The 26338-nt window shown below is 50.4% G+C and overlaps 1 protein-coding gene across 1 annotated transcript in view; it reads right to left on the reverse strand.

Moving 5' to 3' along the window:
• ZNF541 (zinc finger protein 541) overlaps window positions 1-20755 on the reverse strand; it is a 158458-nt gene extending 137703 nt beyond the window's left edge. The window contains exons 1-3 of the mRNA XM_075324844.1: window positions 20671-20755; window positions 18571-18806; window positions 10121-10328 (exon numbers count right to left, since the gene is read on the reverse strand). Coding sequence (XP_075180959.1) covers window positions 10121-10328; window positions 18571-18796 — 434 coding nt within the window. The 5' untranslated portion in view covers window positions 18797-18806; window positions 20671-20755. The remainder of the gene's footprint in view (window positions 1-10120; window positions 10329-18570; window positions 18807-20670) is intronic.
• Between the last annotated feature and the right edge of the window lie 5583 nt (window positions 20756-26338).

Below are 26338 nucleotides of genomic sequence, written 5' to 3' on the forward strand. Positions count from 1 at the left end.
GCTCCATTGGGAGACCCAGACAATTGGGACGTCCAAAAACAGTCCCTGGGTGGGAAAAGAATACCTCGATAAAAAGAGCCGAAAAACGGCCCCCTCTTACAGGTGGGCGACCGCCGCCTGAAGGACTCGCCTACCTAGGCTGGCATCTGCCGAAGCATAGGCATGCACCTGATAGTGTTTTGTGAAAGTGTGCAGACTCGACCAGGTAGCCGCCTGACACACCTGCTGAGCCGTAGCCTGGTGCCGCAATGCCCAGGATGCACCCACGGCTCTGGTAGAATGGGCCTTCAGCCCTGAAGGAATCGGAAGCCCAGAAGAACGGTAGGCTTCAAGAATCGGTTCCTTGATCCACCGAGCCAAGGTTGACTTGGAAGCCTGTGACCCCTTACGCTGGCCAGCGACAAGGACAAAGAGCGCATCCGAACGGCGCAGGGGCGCCGTGCGAGAAATGTAGAACCGGAGTGCTCTCACGAGATCTAACAAGTGCAAATCCTTTTCACATTGGTGAACTGGATGAGGGCAAAAGGAAGGTAAGGAGATATCCTGATTGAGATGAAAAGGGGATACCACCTTAGGGAGAAATTCCGGGACCGGACGCAGAACCACCTTATCCTGGTGAAACACCAGGAAGGGGGCTTTGCATGACAGCGCTGCTAGCTCAGACACTCTCCGAAGTGATGTGACTGCCACTAGGAAGGCCACCTTCTGCGAAAGGCGTGATAGAGAGACATCCCGCATCGGCTCGAAAGGTGGTTTCTGAAGAGCCGTTAGCACCCTGTTAAGATCCCAGGGTTCCAGCGGACGCTTGTAAGGTGGGACTATGTGGCAAACTCCCTGCAGGAACGTGCGGACCTGCGGAAGCCTGGCTAGACGCTTTTGAAAAAACACGGAAAGCGCCGATACTTGTCCCTTGAGAGAGCCGAGAGACAAACCCTTATCCATTCCGGATTGAAGGAAAGAAAGAAAAGTGGGTAAGGCAAACGGCCAGGGGGTAAAACCCCGATCAGAGCACCAGGATAAGAAGATCCTCCAAGCCCTGTGATAGATCTTGGCGGACGTTGGTTTCCTGGCTTGTCTCATAGTGGCAATGACATCTTGAGATAACCCTGAGGACGCTAGGAGCCAGGACTCAATGGCCACACAGTCAGGTTGAGGGCCGCAGAATTCAGATGGAAAAATGGCCCTTGAGACAGCAAGTCTGGTCGGTCTGGGAGTGCCCACGGTTGACCCACCGTGAGGTGCCACAGATCCGGGTACCACGACCTCCTCGGCCAGTCTGGAGCGACGAGGATGGCGTGGCGGCAGTCGGACCTGATCTTGCGCAACACTCTGGGCAGCAGTGCCAGAGGAGGAAATACATAAGGCAGTCGAAACTGCGACCAATCCTGAACTAATGCGTCCGCCGCCAGAGCTCTGTGATCTTGAGACCGTGCCATGAATGCCGGGACTTTGTTGTTGTGCCGAGACGCCATGAGGTCGACGTCCGGCGTTCCCCAGCGGCGACAGATCTCTTGAAACACGTCCGGGTGAAGAGACCATTCCCCTGCGTCCATGCCCTGGCGACTGAGAAAGTCTGCTTCCCAGTTTTCTACTCCCGGGATGTGAACTGCGGAGATGGTGGAGGCTGTGGCTTCCGCCCACAGCAGAATTCGCCGAACTTCTTTGAAGGCCTGACGACTGCGTGTGCCGCCCTGGTGGTTGATGTACGCGACCGCCGTGGCGTTGTCCGACTGTATGCGGATCTGTCTGCCCTCCAGCCACCGATGGAACGCCTTTAGGCTATGTGCACACGCTGCGTTTTTTTGACGCTGCGTTTTTGTGCGTTTTTGGCCGCTAAAAACGCACAAAAACGCACCAGCGTCGAAAAAACGCGGCAAAAAACGCACGCGTTTTGCCGCGATTTGGTGCGTTTTTTTGCTGCGTTTTGCTGCATTTTTGCTTATGCGTTTTTTATCAGTGAACAAAAAAAAAAGGTCTTATGTCATTTCCTTCTTCAATGTGTTCTTCATTCTACACTAGTGTATGCAGAAGAGCAGACAGCTGCAGAACTACAAGGCTCAGCATCCTCGATCCAATAGTGTATGCAGGACAGCAGACAGCAGCTGTCGAACTACAAGGCTCAGCATCCTCCATCCAATAGTGTATGCAGGAGAGCAGACAGCAGCTGTCGAACTACAAGGCTCAGCATCCTCCTTCCAGGACTGTATGCAGGATTTCTTTGCCCCCCCAAAAAAAAAAAAATGACGTGGGCTTCGCCATATTTTTGTATGCTAGCCGGGTACAGCAGGCAGGTACGGGCTGCCCCCAACCCCCAGCTGCCTATTTGTACCCGGCTGGGAACCAAAAATATAGGGAAGCCCTTTTTTTTTAAATTATTTCATGAATTTCATGAAATAATTTAAAAAAAAAAAATGACGTGAGCTTCGCCCCATTTTTGAGTCCAGCCGGGTACAACTAGGCAGCTGGGGATTGGAATCCACAGTGCAGGGTGCCCATGCTTTCTGGGCACCTCCGCTGTGAATTGCAGTCCCGCAGCCACCCCAGAAAATGGCGCTTTCATAGAAGCGCCATCTTCTGGCGCTGTATCCAACTCTTCCGGCTGCCCTGATGCCGGGTGGCTAGCCAGGTAATAATGGGGTTAGGGCTAGCTGTATATTATCAGCTAGCCCTAAGCCCGAAATTCATGGTGTCACGCCAATATTAGACATGGCCACCATGAATTTCTAGTAAAGATAAAAAAAAAAACACAACACAGAAAAATATTTTTATTAGAAATAAAACACAACACAATTAGTGACTCCATCTTTATTGAAATAAAGCACCCCCCTCCGCAGTAATCCTGGGTCAGGGTCCCGCGCCGTCCAATCTGGATCCAATATCATCTGATCGGTTTGCTGGAAGGCAAAGCGATCAGATGATGTGTCAGGATAAAGGATGTGAATCACATTATACATCAGCTGATTGTATAAAAGCCGATTATACAATCAGCTGATGCATCAGTAGAAAAAAAAAAAAATAATACTCACTTATGTGCTGAATTACCGGCAGCTCCCGGAGCGATGGGGCGGGAGTCTGATCCTGTCCGATCGCTGCAGCAGCTGCCGGTAATCAGGGATGAAGTCTCCTGACGCATCCGCTGATACCGGCCGGGCGCCCGCGTCAGCCCGAGACTCGATCAGCTGATGCGTCAGGTGACTGCATCAGGTGATCCATCGCCAGGTCCTGCAAGCAAGGTCCTGCCCCGGGGAGACTGCACACAGCCGGAGCGGGAGCGGCGATACCGTGACAGGAGCTGGGAGCGGGCATGGCACCGCGAGGCTGCAGACAGGTGAGTATAACTTTTTTTTTTTTTTATTCTACTGTTAACTTTTGTTTTCGCAGCCGCTTCCACCTCCTGCCTGTACATGGCGCCGCACGGCAGCATACATGCACAGGACGGGAGATGGACGCGGCGGTGACGGTACCGGGAGGATTCATGCTTCTGTCTATACTGACAGAAGGAATCCTCTTCCTGTACACGTCACTTTACTACCCACCTCCTGCGCTTATAGCTGCGTTTTTGGTCTTAGAAACGCACCAAAACGCAGCTATTTGCGTTTCTCATTGCGTCTTTCAACATCCCATTGAACTCAATGGATGAAAAGCGCAGTGAAAAACGCGGGAATAATTGACATGCTGCGTTTTTGTGGTCACCACAAAAACGCAGCTGAAAAAAAACGCTGTGTGGGGACAGCAAAAATGAAAACTCATAGACTTTGCTGGGGAAGCAAAGTCATGCAGTTTTGAGGCCAAAAACGCACCCGAAAAACGCGCAAAAACGCCGAGAAAAACGCACCGTGTGCACATAGCCTTAGGGCTAGATACACTGCCCTTATCTCCAGAACATTGATCTGAAGGGAGGACTCTGTCGGAGTCCAGGTTCCCTGAGCCCTGTGGTGGAGGAAGACCGCTCCCCACCCTGACAGACTCGCGTCCGTCGTGACCACAGCCCAGGATGGGGGCAGGAATGATTTTCCCTTCGACAAGGAAGTGGGAAGAAGCCACCACTGAAGAGAGGTTTTGGCTGCCAGTGAAAGAGAGACGTTCCTGTCTAGGGACGTCGACCTCCTGTCCCATTTGCGGAGAATGTCCCATTGAAGTGGACGCAGATGAAACTGCGCAAAGGGAACTGCCTCCATTGCTGCCACCATCTTCCCTAGGAAGTGCATGAGGCGCCTCAAGGGGTGTGACTGGGTCCGAAGGAGAGAGTGCACCCCTGTCTGTAGCGAACGCTGTTTGTCCAGCGGAAGCTTCACTATCGCTGAGAGAGTATGAAACTCCATCCCGAGGTAAGTCAGTGATTGGGTCGGTGTCAATTTTGACTTTGGGAAATTGATGATCCACCCGAACCTCTGGAGAGTCTCCAGAGCAATGGTCAGGCTGTGTTGACATGCCACCCGGGAGGGTGCCTTGACTAGGAGATCGTCTAAGTAAGGGATCACCGAGTGGCCCTGAGAGTGTAGGACCGCCACCACGGATGCCATGATCTTGGTGAAGACCCGTGGGGCTGTCGCCAGGCCGAAAGGCAGTGCCACAAACTGAAGGTGTTCGTCCCCGATGGCGAAACGCAGGAAGCGTTGATGCTCTGGTGCAATCGGCACATGGAGATAAGCATCCTTGATGTCGATTGAGGCTAGGAAGTCTCCTTGGGACATCGAGGCGATGACAGAACGGAGAGATTCCATCCGGAACCGTCTGGTTCTCACGTGTCTGTTGAGCAGTTTGAGGTCCAGAACGGGGCGGAATGATCCGTCCTTTTTTGGCACCACGAACAAGTTGGAGTAAAAACCGCGACCACGTTCTTGAATGGGAACGGGAATCACAACTCCTTCTGCCTTCAGAGTGTTCACCGCCTGAAAAAGCGCATCGGCTCGCTCGGGGGGCGGAGATGTTCTGAAGAAACGAGTCGGAGGACGAGAGCTGAGCTCTATCCTGTAACCGTGCGACAGAATGTCTCTCACCCATCGGTCTTGGACATGTGGCCACCAGGCGTCGCAAAAGTGGGAGAGCCTGCCACCGACCGAGGATGCGGTTTGGGGAGGCCGAAAGTCATGAGGAGGCCGCCTTGGAGGCGGTTCCTCCGGCGGTCTTTGGAGGACGTGACTTAGACCTCCATGCAGAAGAGTTCCTCTGGCCCTTCTCTGACCTGTTGGACGTGGAGGATTGGGACCTGGCTGAGGGCCGAAAGGACCGAAACCTCGATTGAATTTTTCGTTGCTGAGGTTTGTTTGGTTTGGACTGGGGTAAGGACGAGTCCTTACCCTTGGATTGTTTAATAATTTCATCCAATTGCTCGCCAAACAAACGGTCGCCAGAAAATGGCAAACCGGTTAAGAACTTCTTGGAAGCAGAGTCTGCCTTCCATTCGCGTAGCCACATGGCCCTGCGGACTGCCACCGAATTGGCGGACGCTACCGCTGTACGGCTCTCTGAGTCCAGGACGGCGTTCATGGCGTAGGACGAAAAGGCCGACGCCTGAGAAGTCAAAGACACAACTTGCGGAGCAGAGGTACGTGTGACTGCATTAATCTCAGACAGACAAGCTGAGATAGCTTGGAGTGCCCACACGGCTGCAAAGGCCGGAGCAAACGACGCGCCTATGGCTTCATAGATGGATTTCATCAGGAGCTCTATTTGCCTGTCAGTGGCATCCTTGAGCGATGAACCATCTGCCACTGATACTACGGATCTAGCCGCCAGTCTAGAGACTGGAGGATCCACCTTGGGACACTGAGCCCAACCCTTAACTACGTCAGGGGGGGAAGGGGTAACGTGTGTCATTAAGGCGCTTAGTAAAGCGCTTGTCCGGAAATGCTCTGTGCTTCTGGACAGCATCTCTGAAGTTAGAGTGATCGAAAAACGCACTCCGTGTACGTTTGGGAAACCTAAACTGGTGTTTCTCCTGCTGTGAAGCCGACTCCTCTATAGGTGGAGTTGGGGGAGAAAGATCTAGCACCTGGTTGATGGACGCTATAAGGTCATTTACTATGGCGTCCCCTTCAGGTGTATCAAGATTGAGCGCAACGTCAGGATCAGAGCCCTGAGCTGCGACCTCCGCCTCATCCTCCAGAGAGTCCTCATGCTGCGACCCCGAACAGCGTGATTAAGCCGGGGAAGGTTCCCAGCGAGCCCGCTTAGCCGGTCTGGGACTGCGGTCCGTGTCGGAGTCCTCCCCGTGGGACCTAGGTGTCACCCCAGGAGCACTCTGCTGCACCGACCGAGAGGGGCCTGGGGGCGATGAACTCACAGTGCCCGGGGCCTGTGTGACCGATCTGGACTGCAAGGCTTCTAGTATCTTAGCAGACCATCTGTCCATAGACTGAGCCATGGATTGTGAAAGCGACTCAGAGAGTTTCTCAGCCAAAACTGCAAACTCTGTCCCTGCCACCTGGACAGTGGAAGCCGGCGGTTCTACCTGAGCCGAGGGTCCCACCAGTGCCTGAGGCTCCGGCTGAGTGAGTGCCACAGGGGCCGAGCATTGCACACAGTGAGGGTAGGTGGAACCTGCAGGTAACATAGCCGCACAAGAGGTACAGGTTGCAAAATAAGCCTGTGCCTTGGCACCCTTGCTCTTTGCGGACGACATGCTGTAGTCTCCTCTGAGAGTGATCACTGAGAGTATATAGCCAAAAGCAAAACAATGCGGCCGAACAGAGAAAATGTATACAAATATATATATATATATACACTTCGGCACCCAAGGGGGGCCAGCACCGGGTAACCGGTGTGGCTTACCGACCGCCCAAAGCGGTTGTGTGTCCACCAGATTCCCTGCCTGGGCCTCCCAGAGCTGTAGAGCTCGTTCTGAAATCCTCCACCGGCAGAAGTGATTGTAAATATGGCTGCCAGAGTTCTCAGGGGAGGAGGGAGCCGTGGGCGTGACTAATAAAGTGCGGGAATCTGGTGCCCCACAGTGCTCAGTGAGGGGGGAAGAGAACACCTAAGTATGCTCCAGCCCTCACTGCCGACGTCCAGTCGACCGTCCCGCCCTTACCCCTGACTGGCAGGCCCGGGGGCGGGAGTTATGGTACTAGGCCGCAGAAGCCGGGGACTAAATTTAATAACGCGGCCGGCAAACAGGCGCGGTCGGCGCGGTAGTCCCGGTCGTCACAAAAAAACAGCAGCCGCTGCAGCGTCTGTAACACAGGCGCTCCATGCACCGTCCCCAAGGGGACACAGAGTACCTTATAGATGCAGGGCCTGTCCCTGATGATACTCAGTCTCCTGTCCGTCAGATTCCCCCAGGGGCTGCGGAGGGAGCCCGGTCCCAGTGAATGGTGACCGGTTAGGATCCCACTTCTCCCAGAGCCTCTAAGGGATGGGGAAGGAAAAACGGCATGTGGCTCCAGCCTTTGTACCCGCAATGGGTACCTCAACCTTAACAGCACCGCCGACTTAGTGGGGTGAGAAGGGAGCATGCCGGGGGCCCTGTTAGGGCCCTCTTTTCTTCCATCCGATACAATCAGCAGCTGCTGCTGACTAAAATGGGAGCTTGAGTGAATGTGTGCCTCCTTCAACACAAAGCATAAAACTGAGGAGCCCGTGATCCACGGAAGGGTGTATAGGCAGAGGGGAGGGGTTACACTTTTTAAAGTGTAATACTTTGTGTGGCCTCCGGAGGCAGAAGCTATACACCCGATTGTCTGGGTCTCCCAATGGAGCGACAAAGAAGGGGGTTTACACGCAACGACGGATCTAACGATATATCGCCGGGGTCACGGATTCCGTGACGCACATCCGGCATCGTTAGCGACGTCGTTGCGTGTGACAACAAGGAACGACCGTTAACGATGGAAAATACTCACCTTATCGTCCATCGTTGACACGTCGTTCCTTTTTAAATATCATTGATTGATGAGCACGCAGGTTGTTCGTCGTTCCCGAGGCAGCACACATCGATACGTGTGACACCTCGGGAGCGACAAACTACAGCTTACCTGCGGCCGCCAGCAATGAGGAAGGAAGGAGGTGGGCGGGATGTTACGGCCATTCATCTCTGCCCCTCCGCTTCTATTGGGTGGCTGCTTAGTGACACCGCTGTGACGCGACACGAACCGCCCCCTTAGAAAGGAGGCGGTTCGCCGGCAACAGCGACGTCGCTAGGCAGGTAAGTCCGTGTGACGGCTCCTAATGATATTGTGCGCCACGGGCAGCGATTTGCCCGTGACGCACAAACGACGGGGGCGGGTGCTATCACCAGCGATATTGCTGCGTGTAACATCCCCTTAAGCTAAAACTGATCAGCTTCTTTCTAGTTGGTGGGTCTAACCTGCTAAGGAGTTAATTGTTTTTTGCCTAGTGTCAACCGCATACACCCCCGTGGTTTTCTGTGTCCTCCAATGAAGCAATAGAGAAAAAGAATTCTAGCTCTTGGAGGAGAGGAACCAAAAAACCCCAGCAAAAATGAAAAATGGGACAGGGTTAATTTAGAAATAGCTGGGCAAGTCCACTTGGTTGCAACCATACGTCTCAATTGCTTTAATGATATATACCCATGCATGCACAGCCACTTCCCATTCTGGATGAGGGCTGAAGACTATCTACCTTAAGGCTAGGTTCACATTTCCGTTGTTTTGCATCAGTCACAATCCGACGCTCTGATAAACAACGCAATCCGTTTGGCGGATTCCGTTGTTTCCCATAGACTTATATGAGCAGCGGATTGTGACTGATGCACTTGTGTTGCATCCTCCGCCCGACTGATCAGTCGTGAAACGACTGACCGTCGGGCGTCAGGAATGCAGAGTGTAACGTTTTTTGAGCAGCGGAATCCTTATGATTTTGCTGCGCATGCTCTCTCTCGGCGGCCGAACGATCAGCTGATTGCCCGGCAGCCGCCTTCTGTGAGCGATCAGCTGATCTCCCGGCAGCCGGCTTCTATGAGCGATCAGCTGATCACCCGGTGGCCAGCTTCTGTGAGCGATCAGCTGATCACCCGGCGGCCAGCTTCTGTGAGCGATCAGCTGATCACCCGGCGGCCGGCTTCTGTGAGCGATCAGCTGATCACCCGGCGGCCGGCTTCTGTGAGCGATCAGCTGATCACCCGGCGGCCAGCTTCTGTGAGCGATCAGCTGATCACCCGGCCGCCGGCTTTTGAGAGCTGATTGTTCACAATAGCCGGCCGCCGGGAGATCAGCTGATCGCTCTCAAAAGCCAGCGGCCGGCTATTGTGAACGAACAGCTGATCGTTCTCTCTCTCACGTTTTACAACGGAATCTGCTTTCTAATTCCAATTCTTGTTATCCGTTGTACAACGCATCAGTCACAAGCGTCAATCAACACAACGGAAATGTGAACCTAGCCTAAGTTGTCTGTTCTCAACTTGGTCAAACGTTTCCAGGAGTAACCGCACCATGCATAGGTCTAATTAAAGGGGTTTTCTTAACTTATTTTTGTTTTTAAGATTGACAGTTCAAACCTTCATTATGGTTGCACCACTGCTCTGAACGAAGTGCCATACCAGGTTGCTAATAGGAGAAGGGCAGGAGGACTGAAGGTGGTCAGATCCAGCAATCTGGCCAGCTTTGGAGAGCCAAGGGCAGACTATATACCATAGAGCTTGTCAGAGGTAACCAGCTACTATGAGACTGAGCTTTAAAGCAGCACTGACAAGCTCTATAGCAAAAAGCTTGCAAGTGACGCACTCCTTGCCTAGGGAACCAACCACAATTGAAATCCAGCAGAGGAGGCAGGTAACCTAGGCAACTAGCTGTACACCATAGAATGTAAAAGCCACCCATTCTTGAAAACAGAGAGGATTTTTACGAAGAGTTAAATTACAAAATCATGTGTTTACGAGCACTTTGCAATTTTAACCCCATAAGTACACGATTCAAGCCCTTTTAAAGATGCTCCATAACTGTTAGGGATCGGTCAGACGAGCATATTATATGGATTTTGCAAACTGTATTTTATCTTGTACATTTTATTTACTTTTGATGTTTAAAAATGGATGTGAACAACGGACAAACAGGTGACAATCAGACTACGTTTCATACGCTTATCTGAACCCGACCTATGGCGAATGAGAAGACATTTGTGTAACATTACTATACGGCCGGCCGGCTGGTCGGGTACATACAGGTGGCCCTGTCTTTTGAAGGCTTTCGTGCAGATCTTGCAGATGTGACTTCGCTCCTGGCTGTGGTTGACCAAGTGTTTGTTGAGGGATCCAAGGCTGGAGAAGACCTTTCCGCACACCTTACAGTCCAGCGTAGTGGTCTGAACACGTTTCTCATTGCAAGGCTTGTTCACTAATGGGCTGCTCTCCGCACCTCGGAGGTTGAGATCTGGTACGGAAAAATCATACATATAAAAGCATATAATTCTGCAGTAACTGCTAAAGGAGTAGTGATGTGTCGGTCGCGAACGATCCGACACAAAGATCCGGCTCCCTGCTGTGAAAGACAGGAGCCGGATCACCAGTGTGAGCCGCTGAAATATCTAAACGGCTCTTTTCGCCATCAAAACCCCGCCCACCCACGGCTACACTCCACCTACTCAGCAATCTAATTGGCAGCATATAAGTGGGCGGGGCTTAGCCGCGGGTGGGCGGGGCTTTGGCGGCGTTTCTATAATCTTAAATATGTGTTCACCTAGGGTGAACACATATTTAATAAGGAGCCGAGAACGATCTGAAAGATCCGGCTCTTTTTTGTGAACAGAGCCATGGGAACCGGATCACCAAAAAGAGCCGGACTGCCCATCACTATAAAGGAGGGTCCTGTCTCTTCAGAAGATGTTCCTGCACCCCCTCTAGGACCCGCACATATCTCAAGAACAGGGGTCCCCTGTCGCTAATACTTTCGGAAATCCCATAAAAAACAATGGAGAAAGATGCAGCCGCGAGACAGCAGATGTGAGAGCGGCAAACACATCTCCGATTGTTCAGCAGGTAGGACTGTGGTTAGGGAAGCACTGCTCTCCAGATAGGTGGAACCGACACCCAAAATACATTTATGATATACTCTGTAGGCAGCACTCGACGATATCCACCTATACAGGAATCTGTCAGCAGGTCTTTGCTATGTAATCTGAAGAATGCATGCTGAAGGGGTTGACTCACAGAATTCAGCAATGCCTTTCTTATCAAGCTGCCTGGTGTTGTTTACATGCAATGATTGCTTTAGCACCGGGAGATTATCATTGCAGTGTGCCTGGTAATCTAACACGCCCCTCCTTTGTTTAGCAGCTCACTGGCTATAGACTTTGTTTATGCAGAGTGGGCAAGGGCAGCTCTCTCAGCTCTACTGCATTGCTAAATCTAAAAGCTCTCCTGGGTGCGGCAGTACTGAGACAATCAATTTAAAGGGTGCTTTACACGCTGCGACATCGCTAGCACCCGCCCCCGTCGGTGGCACGATATGTGCTGATCGCTGCCATAGCGAACATTATCGCTACGGCAGCGTCACATGCACATACCTTGTCAGCGACGTCGCTGTGACCGCTGAACTATCCCTCCCTCAAGAGGGAGGTGCGTTTGGCATCACCGTGACGTCACTAAGCGGCCGGCCAATAGAAACGGAGGGGCGGAGATGAGCGGGACGTAACATCCCGCCCACCTCCTTCCTTCCTCATTGCTGGTGGGATGCAGGTAAGGTGAGGTTCCTCGCTCCTGCGGTGTCACACATAGCGATGTGTGCTGCCGCAGGAACAACGAACAACATTGTTACTGCAGCAGCAACGATAATTGGGAATAAAGAGAATTTTGTTACTTACCGTAAATTCTTTTTCTTATAGTTCCGACATGGGAGACCCAGACCATGGGTGTATAGCTTCTGCCTCCGGAGGACACACAAAGTACTACACTCAAACGTGTAGCTCCTCCCTCCTAGCATATACACCCCCTGGTAGCCAGTCCTAGCCAGTTTAGTGCAAAAGCTGAAGGAGGACATCCACCCACAAGTAGAGACAGAGCAAAACCCGGAACAACCAGAACCTCTGTCTACAACAACAGCCAGTGAAAACACACGGAACAAGAAACCTGCCAACAGGCAATAGGGAGGGTGCTGGGTCTCCCATGTCGGAACTATAAGAAAAAGAATTTACGGTAAGTAACAAAATTCTCTTTTTCTTCATCGTTCCTTATGGGAGACCCAGACCATGGGACGTTCCAAAGCAGTCCATGGGTGGGAATAAACAGAAAAACTGAGAAGTAGGCGAAACCTAACTTCACAAATGGGCGACAGCCGCCTGAAGGATGCGTCTGCCCAAGCTCGCATCTGCCGAAGCATGAGCATGCACTTGGTAGTGCTTCGAAAAGGTATGCAGACTAATCCAAGTGGCAGTCTGACAGACCTGCTGAGCCGTAGCCTGGGCCTGAAAGCCCAAGAGGCACCGACAGCTCTGGTCAAGTGTGCCTTGATCCCCGGCGGGGGAGGCACTTGAGTACACTGGTAGGTATCGGAAATGGCCGACCTAATCCAACGAGCCAGGGTCGGCTTAGATGCCGAGAGGCCCTTACGCTGACCAGTGGTCAGCACAAAAGAGAGGTGCACCGCCTAAGAACAGCGGTGCGAGACACATAGATCCGGAGCGCCCGCACCAGATCCAGAGTATGCAACGCCTTTTCAAAGCGATGAACAGGAGCCGGACAAAAGGAAGGCAGGGAAAATGCCCCGGTTAAGGTGGAAGCAGCAACCACCTTAGAGAGAAAGTCCGGAGTCGGACGGAGAACCACCTTGTCTTGATGAAAAACCAAAAAAGGGGGTGACTCCCAAGAGAGTGCAGCCAAAACAGAGACTCTCGAGGGAAATTATGGCCACTAGAAAGACCACTTTCTGTGAAAGACGAAACAAAGAAACCTCCCTAAGAGGCTCAAAGGGGGGTTTCCGGAAGCCGTGAGGACCGGATTAAGGTCCCAGGGCTCCAAAGGCCGCCGGTAAGGTGGAATGATGTGAGATGCGCCCTGCATGAAGGAGCGCACCTGAGCCAGCCGGGCGATACGCCGCTGGCACAACACTGACAGAGCCGAGACCTGTCCCTTAAGGGAATTGAGGGATAGACCTAGCTGCAGACCGGACTGTAGAAGGGACAGGAGGGTCGGCAAGGCCAAAAGGCCAAAGGATACTTCCGAGCTCGAGTCATAGTGGAGATGACTTCAGGAGGGATACCAGAAGTCGTCAAGATCCAGGACTCAAAAGCCACGCCGTCAATCTGAGAGCCGCAGGATTCTGGCGGAAAGACGGACCTCGTGAGAGAAGGTCTGGACAGTCCGGGAGATGCCATGGCACCTCTACGGACAGATGGAGCAGGTCAGGGTACCAAGCTTGCCTGGGTCAGTCTGGAGTAATGAGAATGACCCGACGGCCCTCCTTTCTGATCTTGCGCAGGACTCTGGGCAAGAGCTAGAGGGTGAAACACGTAAGACAGACGGAGCTGGGACCAAACTTGAACCAGTGCGTCTGCCGCAAAAACCTGAGGATCGTGGAGCCACGGTTTGACGGCTGAGACAATCTGCCTCACAGTTTTCCACGTCTGGGATGTGGGCTGCGGATATGGTGGACTAGGAGTCCTCCGTCCACTGAAGAATGCGTTGAACCTCCAACATTGCCAGGCGGCTGAGTGTCCCGCCCTGGAGGTTGATGTAGGCAAACGCTGTCGCGTTGTCTGACTGGACTCGAATGTGCCTGGCCGCCAACAGATGGTGAAAGGCTTAGAGAGCTAGAAACACAGCTCTGATTTCCAGCACATTGATCCAGAGGGCTGATTCGGACAGAGTCCAAGTGCCCTGCGCTCCATGGTGGACATATACTGCTCCCCAGCCGGATAGACTAGCATCCTGGTGAGGATCACCCGGGACGGGGCCAGGAAGGAGCGTCCCTGAGACAGAGGGGCCGAAGCCACCACTGAAACGAGCCCCTGGTCTGTGGCGAAGCCACCACCCCGTGGAAGGAGGAAGTCCGCTTGTTCCAACAGCGGAAAATATCCAGCCGCAGAGGACGCAGATGGAACTGGGCAAGGGAATCGCTTCCATTGACGCCACCATCTGATCCAGCACCTGTATTAGGTGCCTGATGGAACGACGTCGACCGCCAGCGGAGGGACTGCTGTTTGACTAAGGGCAGCTTCACAAGTGCCGACAGAGTCTCGAATTGCGTCCCTGGGTACGTGAACTTCTGGGTCGAAGTCAGAGTGGACTTGGACAGAATGACAAGCCACCCGAATTGGTTAGAGTGGCGAGAGTGAGCGAGGCACTCCGCTAACAGTCTGCACTGGATGAAGCCCAGACTAGAAGGCCGTCCAGGGCAAAAGATCACTGCCAACCCCTAGAGGTGCAGGACCGCAATCACAGCTGCCCCGACCTTGAGAATACTCGAGGGGCCGTGGCTAACCCCAAGGGAAGAGCCACGAATTGGACCACTCCGATTGCAAAACGTAGCCAACGCTAGTGTGAAACTGCGATTGGCACATGCAGATAGGCATCTCTGATGTCAATGGATGCTAGGGAATCTCCTTGGGTCATTGATTGATCGCAGAGACTCCATGCGAAAATGCCGCACCTGAACATGCTTGAGAAGCTTGAGATCCAGGTCGGAAGGCACCGCCCTCTTCGGGGACTAGGAATAGATTTAAGCAGAAATCTCAGAACCGTTCCCAGTCGGGAACTGGTACAATTACTCCATTGGCCTGCAAGAATGCCACGGCCTGTGAGAAGGCGGCGGCCTTGGAGCAGGGGGAAGTTGACAGAAAAAATCTGTTTGGCGGGCTGGATAGAATTCTATCCTGTAGCCGTGGGAGATGGTATCCCGCACCCACTGATCGGAGACGTGTTAAAACCATACGTCGCCAAAGTGGGAGAGCCTGCCACCGACCAAGGACGTTGCTGGCGTGGCCAGATAGCCAGGAGGAGGTTGACTTAGTGGCAGCATCTCCTGCGGTCTTCTGAGGACGCGGCTTCATGCGCCATTTGGGTTTACGATCCTTGGCTGAGCTAGTGGACGAGGCCGAGGGCTTAGAGAACGATTAGATGGAGGAACGAAAAGAACGAAACCTCGACTGATTCCTGCCCTGGACAGGTTTCCTGGTTTAGGTTTGTGGCATGGAAGAACTCTTCCCGCCAAGAGCTTCCTTAATAATTTCATCCAGTTGTTCCCGAATAGTCTGGTCCCAACAAAAGGGAGCCCAGCAAGGAACTTCTTTAGAAGCATCTGCCTTCCACTTCCGAAGCCACAGGAGCCTGCGGATAGCGAGGAAATTAGCCGAGGCCACCGCAGTGCGGTGAGAGTCTCCAGCATGGCAGACATGGCATAGGATGAAAAGACTGAAGTCTGGAAGTTAAGGCAACCATTTCGGGCATAGAGTCCCTGTGAGGGAATGCATCTCCACTAGAGAAGCAGAGATGGCTTTGAAAGCCCGCACTGCTGCAAAAGCTGAGGAGAACGAGGCCCCTGCCGCCTCCATACAGATTTGGCCAGAAGGACAACCTGGCGGACAGCAAAACCTTAAGTGAGGAGCCATCAGCCACTGATACAACGGTCCGGGCTGAGAGTCTAAACACCGGAGGGACCACCTTTGGTGAATGAGCCCACTCCTTGACCACCACTGGTGGAAAGGGAAAGCTGTCATCAGAACCACGCTTTGGGAAGCGTTTGTCAGAGCAGACCCTGGGCTTGGTCACAGTGGCCTGAAAACTGGAGTGGTTAAGGAACACACTCCTTGTTCTCTTAGGCAAGGTAAACTGGTGCCTTTTTGCCAGAGAGGGTTGCTCCTCTGATACTGGCGGATTGAGGTCCAGTACAGAATTAATGTACAGTGGGATCCTTAGAGAGGTGCCGTCAGCCACTGATACAACTATCCGGGCTGAAAGTCTAGACACCGGAGGGACCACCGTTGGTGAATGAGCTCACTCCTTGACCACCTCTGGTGGAAGGGGGAAACAGTCATAAGAACCACGCTTTGGGAGCGTCTGTCAGGACAGGCTCTGGGCTTGGTCACAGTGGGCTGAAAACTGGAGTGGTTAAGGAACACACTCCTTGTTCTCTTTAAGGTATACTGATGCCTTTCTGCCAGAGGGGGATGCTCCCCTGATACAGGCGGATTGAGGTCCAGTACAAATATAATGGACGCAATCAAATCATTAGCATCTGCATCACCTTCGGACAGATCAATGGTACATGAAGTAGTGTAGGAGCCCCTAGTAAAGACATCCTCCTCGTCCAGTGAGTCAGCTCGTGAATCAGAGCTGCGGGACGGGGAAGGACAGGGGACCCTGCGTCTCCATTTTAGGAGGACGGGGTCTGAGACCAGATGAAGAGTCCTCTGTGAGCTTTGCTGAACGAGCCGTAGCAGCAGAAGCGCCCTGAGAAGGGGGCTAATGCATGCTCAGCACCACCGGAGCCGAAGCAGCTGGAGGGACCACTGATGAGCCTCCAGGCTGAGGGACCACTGTGTTTATGTGCTCGGTACAGGCAGTACGAGTCTACATGCAGTGCATATTAAGAACAGCCTTGCTCTGATGTGAGACATGCTGCAGAAGTGGGGGCTCTGTCCAGAATGACCCCCAGCAGAGTATATAAACAGAGAATATAAGCAGCTGCACAACCGGAGGTTGTGGCTTGCCAGACCGTTTAACCTACATTTCTGTGCCCTCCAGTCCCCCAGCCCAGGCCCCCATTTGTCACAATGTGGTATCTCTGTGCCTATTGCAGACATTGAGAACGCTGAGAAAATGGCGACCGGAGCGAGGAGAGGGGGCGGGGCCTACTCTGAGAGCGGGCAAATGAGGTATACAGGGGAGGGAATCTTTCCTCAGTGAGGAGTGTCCCTTCCCTGTGCTGAGCAGCCGCTGGGCGGAGCCGCACTGTCCCTCTGCATGACTGACATGCAGGGGCAGTGAAAACCGAAACTAGGCCTCAGGCGAAGCCGGGGCCTAGATTTAAACATGCGGCCAGCGTGCCGGCACCATCGGCGCGGTTCTCCAGTGAAAACTGGAGAACCGGCTGGAAATGTTAACACAATCATATAACACACTCTCCCCAATATATAAAGTACAAGGGACCCCTGGAAAGACCACTTTCTGTGGTAAAAACGTCTCAGTACTTAGCTTGTGAGACGCAGGTGCCAGGTCCCTGGGAGGTGAGCGCTCCGTCCGGCAGGATCCTGAAAGGGCTGCGGATGGAGACCGGTCTCCTGCAAAGCAGTGAGAACCGTGATGGCTCCCACTTCAAGCCAGAGCCCCAGGGGATGGTGAAGGAGCGCGGCATGTGAAGGCTCCAGCCTTGTAAAGTCAACCTTAACAGCACCGCCGACACAGTGGGGTGAGAAGGGACATGCCGGGAGTCCAGACTGGACCCGCTTTTCTTCTAAATCTTTGAAATCAAAAAAATCAAAAATCAGAGAATGCATGTGTGTGTGTACCTCCTGAACACAAAGCATTGAAACTGACTAGGACTGGCTACCAGGGGGTGTATATGCTAGGAGGGAGGAGCTACACGTTTGAGTGTAGTACTTTGTGTGTCCTCCGGAGGCAGAAGCTATACACCCGTGGTCTGGGTCTCCCATAAGGAACGATGAAGAAAGGGGAGCATGTCACCGATTAGCGATTTTGAACGTTTTTGCAACGATTCAAAATCGCTAATAGGTGTCACACGCAACGACATCAGATGTGCGTCACAAAATCCGTGACCCCAACGACATCGTTTTAGCGATGTCGTAGCGTGTAAAGCCACCTTAAGTGATACATGGTTGGATTCAGGGTCTCCTTGCCTAACATCATACTGCTCTCAGATGAGGTAGCAAAAACCTCCTGACAGTTTCTTTAAAGGGGTTATCCCCTGTTATCAAAAAACTTTTCAAAGGCTGCAGTAGGTAAAAAATAAAAGTATTACTCCCCCTGCCTTGGCCCAGCACTGAGTGTGGGGTGGGTAAGCAATATTTGGATTGTTCTGTTTGAAGCTACTGCACCCTATGAAACTAAGGGGGCAACCCCTTTATCAGAATGGTGCTGTGCATGGTCACTTTCCGCTACAGTTGGACAGGGCTTGCATGTATAAAAAACGTTTAGGGCCTCAACCACACAAGGGCTGTCCGTTTTTTGTTTTTTTTTTTGTTTTTGGGGTAGTATTTGGGACACCGATTTGAGAAACCACACAAGGGCTGTCCATTTTTTGGGGTTTTTTTTGTTTTCGGGGTAGTATTTGGGACACCGATTTGAGAAACCACACAAGGGCTGTCCGTTTTTTTGTTTTTTTTTGTTTTCGGGGTAGTATTTGGGACACCGATTTGAGATCTGAGAGTGAAATCAGGGAGAGGCGGGTCAGATCCTATTCTCTTTGGATTTCGAGATCAGACGTAGCCTCAAGTCTATGGTTGCAAGTCTTTTGAATGACTTCTGTTTTGCATGTGTCTCATAGATCCCCACAGATTTGAGGCCGAGTCTGGTCAGAAGCTGCTCCGCGTCTCACTGATTGTTTCCTAAAGATAAGACAACACAAAGGTCAAAAAGATGTCTCAAGATTGTTGTAGGGGGAGGCAGGGATTCCACAGATCCTGGTGCGATCCGGACTCGGTCACCCAACAACGACGACAAACCTGCATCCCATTTACTGGTGACGGATGACAGCAGGTCCGCATCTGAGGAGATCTCCTCCATCCTGCAGGGCAGCGGAATATCCTCCAGATTATCCCCCAATATGGCGGCACAGGAGCCTAGGCTGAGAGCCGGGGGCTGGAAGAGATCGCTGATGGGCTGGAACACCTCCCGGCAGAAGTCATCAGGCTGGAGGCCGTGCTCATCACATAAGCTGTAAAGACTCATCTTCAAAAACCTAAAAGATGAGAAATAAAAGGTCCCCAAATCATGAAGGTGTTTTCACTAAAGGCTGCCTTACACGCAGCGACATCGCTAGCGAGCGCACCCGCCCCCGTCGTTCGTGGTTCATGGGTAAATCGCTTCCCGTGGCGAACAATATCGCTAGGACGCGTAAAACGGACTTACCTTCCTAGCGACGTCGCTGTGGGCGGCGAACCTCTTTTGTAAGGGGGAGGTTCGTGTGGCGTCACAGCGATATCACATAGCGGCCCGCCAATAGAAGCGGAGGGGCGGAGAGCAGCCGTATTAACGGCACGCCCACCTCGTTGCCGGAGGATGCAGGAACGCTGTTGTTTGTCGTTCCCGGGGTGTCACACGTAGCGATGTCTGCTGCCTCAGGACGACGAACAACCTGCGTCCTGCACCAGCAACGATATTTGGGAAAGGAACGACGTGTCAACGATCAACGATAAGGTATTTTTGATTGTTAGCGGTCGCTCGCACGTGTCACACGCAACGACGTCGCTAACGAGGCCGGATGTGCGTCACGAATTCCGTGACCCCAGCGATATCTCGTTAGCGATGTCGCTGCGTGTAGCGGGGCCTTAAGTTTCTGAAGTTGTGCAATTATTTAGCGACTTTTGGCATTATTACTCAGCTCCTCACCACAATGGGCAACACTGGGACACGGCAGGGTGAAGCCCACCCCATTCATCAAGAAGGTACTATGGCCCGACTGAGTGGGTCTGCGCTTCTGTAGTCATCCCAGTCCTTAAAGGGAATCTGTCACCAGGTTTTTGCTCCCCATCTCAGACCAGCATAATGTATACAGAGACCCTGATTCCAGAGATGTGTCACTTACTGGGCTGTTTGCTGTCATTTTGATAAAATCAATGTTTTCTCTGCTGCAGATCTAGCAGTTATACAGAGCTTATGAATATGCTGGACTACCTGCAGCACACCAAGTAGTCCTGTACTGATAATCTACTGCTGATTAAACTGTGATTTTTATCAAAACTACACTAAGCAACCCAGTAAGTGACACATCGCTGGAATCAGGATCTCTGCCCCTACCTTATGCTGCTCTCAGATTAGGTGGCAAAAACTGGTGACATTCCCTTTAAGCGGTCTGTCTTAAAGGGGTTAAACTCCTATATTGAAGGCCTATCCTTATCATTATTTAATTGGTGGGGGGTGTCACCCGACACTGCCACCAAGCTGGTACTTCAAGTGCATAGTGGCAGCGGCCAGGTACTGCACATTCTCTGAATGAAGGTGGACCTGCAGTACTCAGCAGTCACCACTTTGCAGTTGGTGGCGCTGTGCTCATTGGTGGAAGCTCAGGCCATAGATAGATAAGTCCCGCATAATCCCTGCAATGAACATGCTGCCTTTCCTCCAGTCACAAAGTAATTGACATTTTGGCTATAACTTCTGCCATTTTGGGAGGAGGGGTGTATATTATAATGCATCTATAGGGGGCCTGGTAGGCCACACCTCTTCTGACTTAGCTCCACCCTCTTCCTTCAAAAAAATGTCTTCATATGAAAAGCTCGATGGTTACGCCCTATTTGGCGGATTTACTTTACACAGCACACCAGACCACGCCCCCTTGTCAAACAAGGCACAAGATGATTTTATCTAAAACATGGTGCAGTTTGCTTTTTAGTGCAAACTGCTGCAAAATTCTGCTGCATTTCACATGATAACTCCCCTCCCCCCTCCGGGTTTTATCACTATAGGAATCTAATGGACTGAGGGGCCTCAAAGTGGATTTTGCAACAAATCACCCCCTCCCCTCCTCCAACAGCCATTGCTCCCCGGTGTCAGAGCAGCACACAGGACCCCCGGGCCCTCCAGACTCCGCTATGGCCGCGCACCTCCACCGAGTGCTGCGGCTCCTGCACCGCGCCGCCCCGACTGCTGCTCTGAGGACTGAGGAGCGAGATCTTCAGGGTTGGAAAACGTCCCTATTGGCCAATACGAGTCACGTGACGCTTATCTCCAGCGGCCGGGGAGAAGAAAAACAACTGCACAGTTGCGCGTGAAATTCCACCAATAGGACTGCGCCGTTCTAAGTCACGTGGTCAGGGCTGAAACTGAAACTCAGCGGTGGAGGAAGGCTATGAGCCGGGGATTAGCGCCACCTGTAGGCAACCAGTGGAAGTGCAGTTTCATTACCTCCTGAGCTTTTCATCGGTCATAAATCGTCCCAATAATTGTCCAATCTATAATTTTTTATGACATTTCACAATAATAACCATCATCTTCTGGGTAAATTGACTCTTTGATACCCTGAATTAATCAAAATCAACTTTCATAGGTAAATAAAGTGGCTAATTCATTAAAAATGCACTGGATGAAACATTTCCATGTGTAAAGGCCCCGTCACACACACACAGATAAATCTTTGGCAGATCTGTGGTTGCAGTGAACTCATGGACATATTGTTCCATTTGTACTCAGCCACAAACCTGGCACTGATTGTCCACAATTTCACTGCAACCACAGATCTGCCGCAGATTTATCTCTGTGTGTGACAGGGCCTTAAGGCGGGCAGCAATAAAAGACTGTGATCGGCTATGATGGCGCATTGTGGCCACTCCGTGGTCGGGGTGCGCACCTCTACATTTGCCATTCAACAGGTGGGATGGGGTTTGGAGGACCCCTTTACTGTAGATAAGTGCAGATCAGGGGCGGAGAATGGGGCGATTTATCAGAGATCTATAGCATAAGCTATGGATAGGTTTAAGTATTTTACATTTTTGTCATTTTTTTGTGTTAGCCCCGCCCAATGTTGAAATGGGTGGGGCTTAGTGTGATGGGCTTGGCCTAGAACATAAGATTTCCCAAATTAGAGCTGAGACCTAACTCCAGTCTTCACACGGGGGAGCCAAAATTCATTAAGAGACCTTGAAATTGGCGCAGACTACAACTGTGACTCTGGAAAAGACCAAAAGTAATGAGACTTCCTCTTACCATAGGCAACTGCGCTCCAGGACTTGCAGGTGCTCGTGGTCCTCCAGGTCGGCCAGGCTGGTTTATAGCTGAGAAGAAGTGAAGATGACCTATGATTAAGGACTTGTTTTTACTTATTGTTCGAAACGCGTAAGGTGCCCTTATGCGTGTTCTCTCAAGTTTTGGATCCGTTGGATTTTTTTAATGTCTAATACATTTTTGATATTTTAATATACTTGATTGTGGTGCTGGGTTCATTCTTCACTGCTTCTGGGAAAGACCGGCGTATATTCCAGTATAAATTTAATGGAGGGAGGGGATTCATCATAACCGGCGTTTAGTAAGGCAGGATCCGCTGGAGTAAGTTGCGCATTAATGAATTTATAGCATCCTATAGCTGCGGGAGCGTCAGAAAATATAGTGCAGCCATGGACAGGAGCACGTCAGCTGTGATGGATGGCACGACGCTTGCTAAGCTGCATCCCGTCATCAAAAAGTTGGCAAAGTTTGGCGTAAAAATACTAAAAGTTGTAAAAAAAGATAAAAAAATTGCAACTATTCTATCTATGGTTTTAAAGAAGCAAATATATTTGTGATGTAGGGTACATGCATTAAAAAAATGATAAGGACCCGATCTGTTGTATTAAATGTCATAAAAATAAAAGAATTATCATTATAAATATAAATTATTTTAAACAAAAGGACTAGGGGTTATAAGTAGTCAAAGTCATAAACATGACTCAAATGTACAGAAGTCACATACAACCTTCTTGCAAAAATTAGAAAAGTTTTATTAGAGACATTCATTACAGCAAGAGGTAAAATACAATGTGTAAAATCTACTTAATAATGTTCAAGTATACATAGGGAGTCCCTGAAGAAAAACAAAGGACAAAAAACAGAATGGGTGAGAACAATAATCCAAAATTGAATGGACATTAATAGGTATATCAAATGGTAGACCAAATATCCAAACACCTCATACAATACTATAGGCAATATGGATCCTAAATACAGAGCGAGGGGCCCAATATATTCAATCAATAATCGTATGTAGCATGTGGAAGTAATTCAAGTGGATCATGATGTTGGATAAATATCTTAAACCACCATGACCCTAGGCCCATCAATCTATAACATTTTGGGGATAATACCCCTAAGCAAATATGCCAAACATATGAGAAGCAAACTCACCCATAATAGTTAAGTGCCCAGTGCGACGCGCCCCGACGCGCACGTTTCGTAGTCTTCCTCGGGGGACGTAGTCAATTTTTCCAATTTTTACAAGAAGGTTGTATGTGACTTCTGTACATTTGAGTCATGTTTATGACCTTGACTACTTATAACCACTAGTCCTTTTGTTTCAAATACTCTCTTGTTTAAATGTTCATTACCTTGAGACTAAATGAGTATTGGAGCCTCACTATCGGTAGGGATCCCAGAGGTTCGACTCCCCCCCCCCCTTCCTCCATGAAATAGTTATGACATATCTTTAGCGATATGCCTTTACTTTAAGGATGTTCACCAAGTTAATAAGTCATGACCTATCGATGGGATAGGGCAGGGGCGGACATATTGGTGTACCCTGTGCAGCTGCACAGGGACTCAAGAGGTCAGGGGGCAACCACCACATCAACAAAAGCAGGAGGAATTATGGATTACCATGAACTATTGGACTATAAAGGGCCCATGTATTGTTCTTGCACGGGGCCCTCTTTTGTCTGTGTCCACCAGTAGGAGAGGGAACAACTTATTGAGCACTAAGAGCCCACGTTATCCCAAAAATGGGTGAAGACACATTATTGCCTGTCCGCAGTGATTTAAGCTTCACACCAGAATCCCCGTCCATTTCGTCTTTTTATGGGTTACCTTATAACTAGGACGCCCGCCAGGATTTCGCATATATTCACTTGGCAGCTGTCAAGATAAACACAATTCGGCTTCAGGCGTATTTATATTAATGTTCTTCTAACAATATCCTCCGCTGCTTTATTTGTATACTGAGTCCTATCATATGTGTAGCCCGGGGGCAATATTATCAGGAGATACGAGCAAAGAACCGCCGCTTACAACCTCCCGGAACATATGGAGAACAGTTTCATTAGGATTACTGGAGATGGTAAGGGCATACGGAGATAACAAAGAAAGAAGAAAACAAGGAACGTTCTACTACTACGTCCCAGAGGCAAATTATATCACGTAAACCAAGAGCACGGCTTGTGCAGTGTAATATAACATTGCACAGGTGTAATGCAGTCCACCAGCACAGGTCCAGGTTATACAAGGGGCTGCTGATAAGTCTTTGGCGTTACCAAGAAAGAAACAAGATAGGATGATGAAACTTTCCATTTATTCCACATACTCTCCACTGATGACATCACACTTCTTACATCATTATTCCAAGTTCTGTAAGCCTAGCAAAAAGAAGGATTTCGGTTGTGCCTCAAACCAGGCATCCGTAGCAGCCATGGCATCAGAAATGGTGTGAAATTTGGTACCTTGAGGGGTTTCTTCAGATTTGGAAACAGATGATAGTCAGAAGGAGCTGGATCTGGTAAATAAGGTGGGTGGTCAACCAGCTGGAAGCCCAGTGCTGCCAGTTTTGCCATGGGCACTTGTGCAGTGTGAGTGGAGGCGTTGTCTTGCAGGAATAAGGTTCCTTTGCACAGCTTGCCACACCTTTTGGCCTTCAGCGCTGCCTTCAATTGGTCCAGAAGTTCAATGTAATACCTTGCATTGATGGTGAAACCCTTTTGAAGGTAGTCCACTAGCAACATGCCCTCCTTATCCCAGAACACGGACGCCATCACCTGAGTTTTGCACCCTGATTGTTTTTGGATGAGGAGAACCACTGCGCCTCCATTCTTTTGACTGTTCCTTGTTTTCAGGGTCATACAAATAAATCCTGGTCTCATCCATAGTGACCAGTCCATCCAGGAAGTTCTTATCTCTCTGGAAAAGCTGACAAATGGTCCGTGAAGTTTTCACTCGCTGCTTCTCTGATCTGTTGTCAGACATTTGGGGACCCACTTTGCAGATCGCTTCCTCATGTCCAAATGTTCATGGATAATGACACAAACACGTTCCCGGGAAATCCCCATGATGTCTGCTATTGCTTTAGCTGAAATTTGTGGATTCTCCAGTATGAGGTTGTGCACAGCATCGCCGATCTCTGCAACCACAACCACTCTCGGTCATCCAGGACGTTCCTCATCATTGGTGCTGAAGTGGCAGTTTTACACTTGGCAACCCAGTTCTTACCTGTGGAATATGAAGGGCATTGATCCCCCAATGCCTGCGACATATCACCATGAATATCCTTCACAGACTTTCCTTGCAGAAACAAGAATTTTATCCCTCCTCTGCTCTCAGTTGCTGTGAATATCGCATTAGACTCCACCATTTTGTTTTCCCGCGTGCGTAGAACACTGTTTCCATAAGCAACAAACACAAAATTTTGAAAACATATATTAGACACATAAGGCTTTCATTTCACATTCGTTACCATAGAAACAAAAAAAAGATCACAAGGCCATAGACTTATCAGCAGCCCCTCGTGTATATATATCGAGAGACTGACATTCTTGCCCATTCTTCCTTTGCAAATAGCTGGAGCTGAGTGAGGTTGGATGGAGGCGTTTGTGAACAGCAGTTTTCAGCTCTTTCCACAGATTCTCGATTGGGTTCAGGTCTGGACTGTGACTTGGCCATTCTAACACCTGGATACGTTTATTTGTGAACCATTCCATTGTAGATTTTGCTTTATGTTTGGCATCATTGTCTTGTTGGAAGACAAATCTCCGTCTCAGTCTCAGGTCTTTTGCAGACTCCAACAGGTTTTCTTCAAGAATGGTCCTGTATTTGACTCCATCCATCTTCTCATCAATTTTAACCATCTTCCCTGTCCCTGCTGAAGAAAAGCAGGCCCAAACCATGATGCCGCCACCACCATGTTTGACAGTGGGGATGGTGTGTTCAGGGTGATGAGCTGTGTTGCTTTTACGCCAAACATATTGTTTGGCATTGTGCTCAAAATGTTCGATTATGGTTTCATCTGACCAGAGCACCTTCTTCCACATGTTTGGTGTCTCCAGGTGGGTTGTGGCAAACTTTAAACAACACTTTTTATGGATATCTTTGAAAAATGGTTTTTTTCTTGCCACTCTTCCATAAAGGCCAGATTTGTGCAGAGTACAACTGATTGTTGTCCTATGGACAGACTCTCCCACCTCAGCTGTAGATGTCTGCAGATCATCCAGAGTGATCATGGGCCTCTTGGCTGCATCTCTGATCAGTCTTCTCCTTGCTTGAGATGAAATTTTTGAGGGACGGCCGGGTCTTGGTAGATTTGCAGTGGTATGATACTCCTTCCATTTCAATATGATCGCTTGCTCCTTGGGATGTTTAAAGTTTTGGAAATCTTTTTGTAACCAAATCCGGCTTTAAACTTCTCCACAACAGTATCACGGACCTGCCTGTTGTGTTCCTTGGTCTTCATGATACTTTCTGTGCTTTAAACAGAACACTGAGACTATCACAGAGCAGGTGCATTATACGGAGACTTGATTACACACAGGGGCTTATATTTAT

The sequence above is a fragment of the Anomaloglossus baeobatrachus genome, chromosome 9 (assembly GCF_048569485.1).
Source record: "Anomaloglossus baeobatrachus isolate aAnoBae1 chromosome 9, aAnoBae1.hap1, whole genome shotgun sequence".
Lineage (NCBI taxonomy): Eukaryota > Metazoa > Chordata > Amphibia > Anura > Aromobatidae > Anomaloglossus > Anomaloglossus baeobatrachus.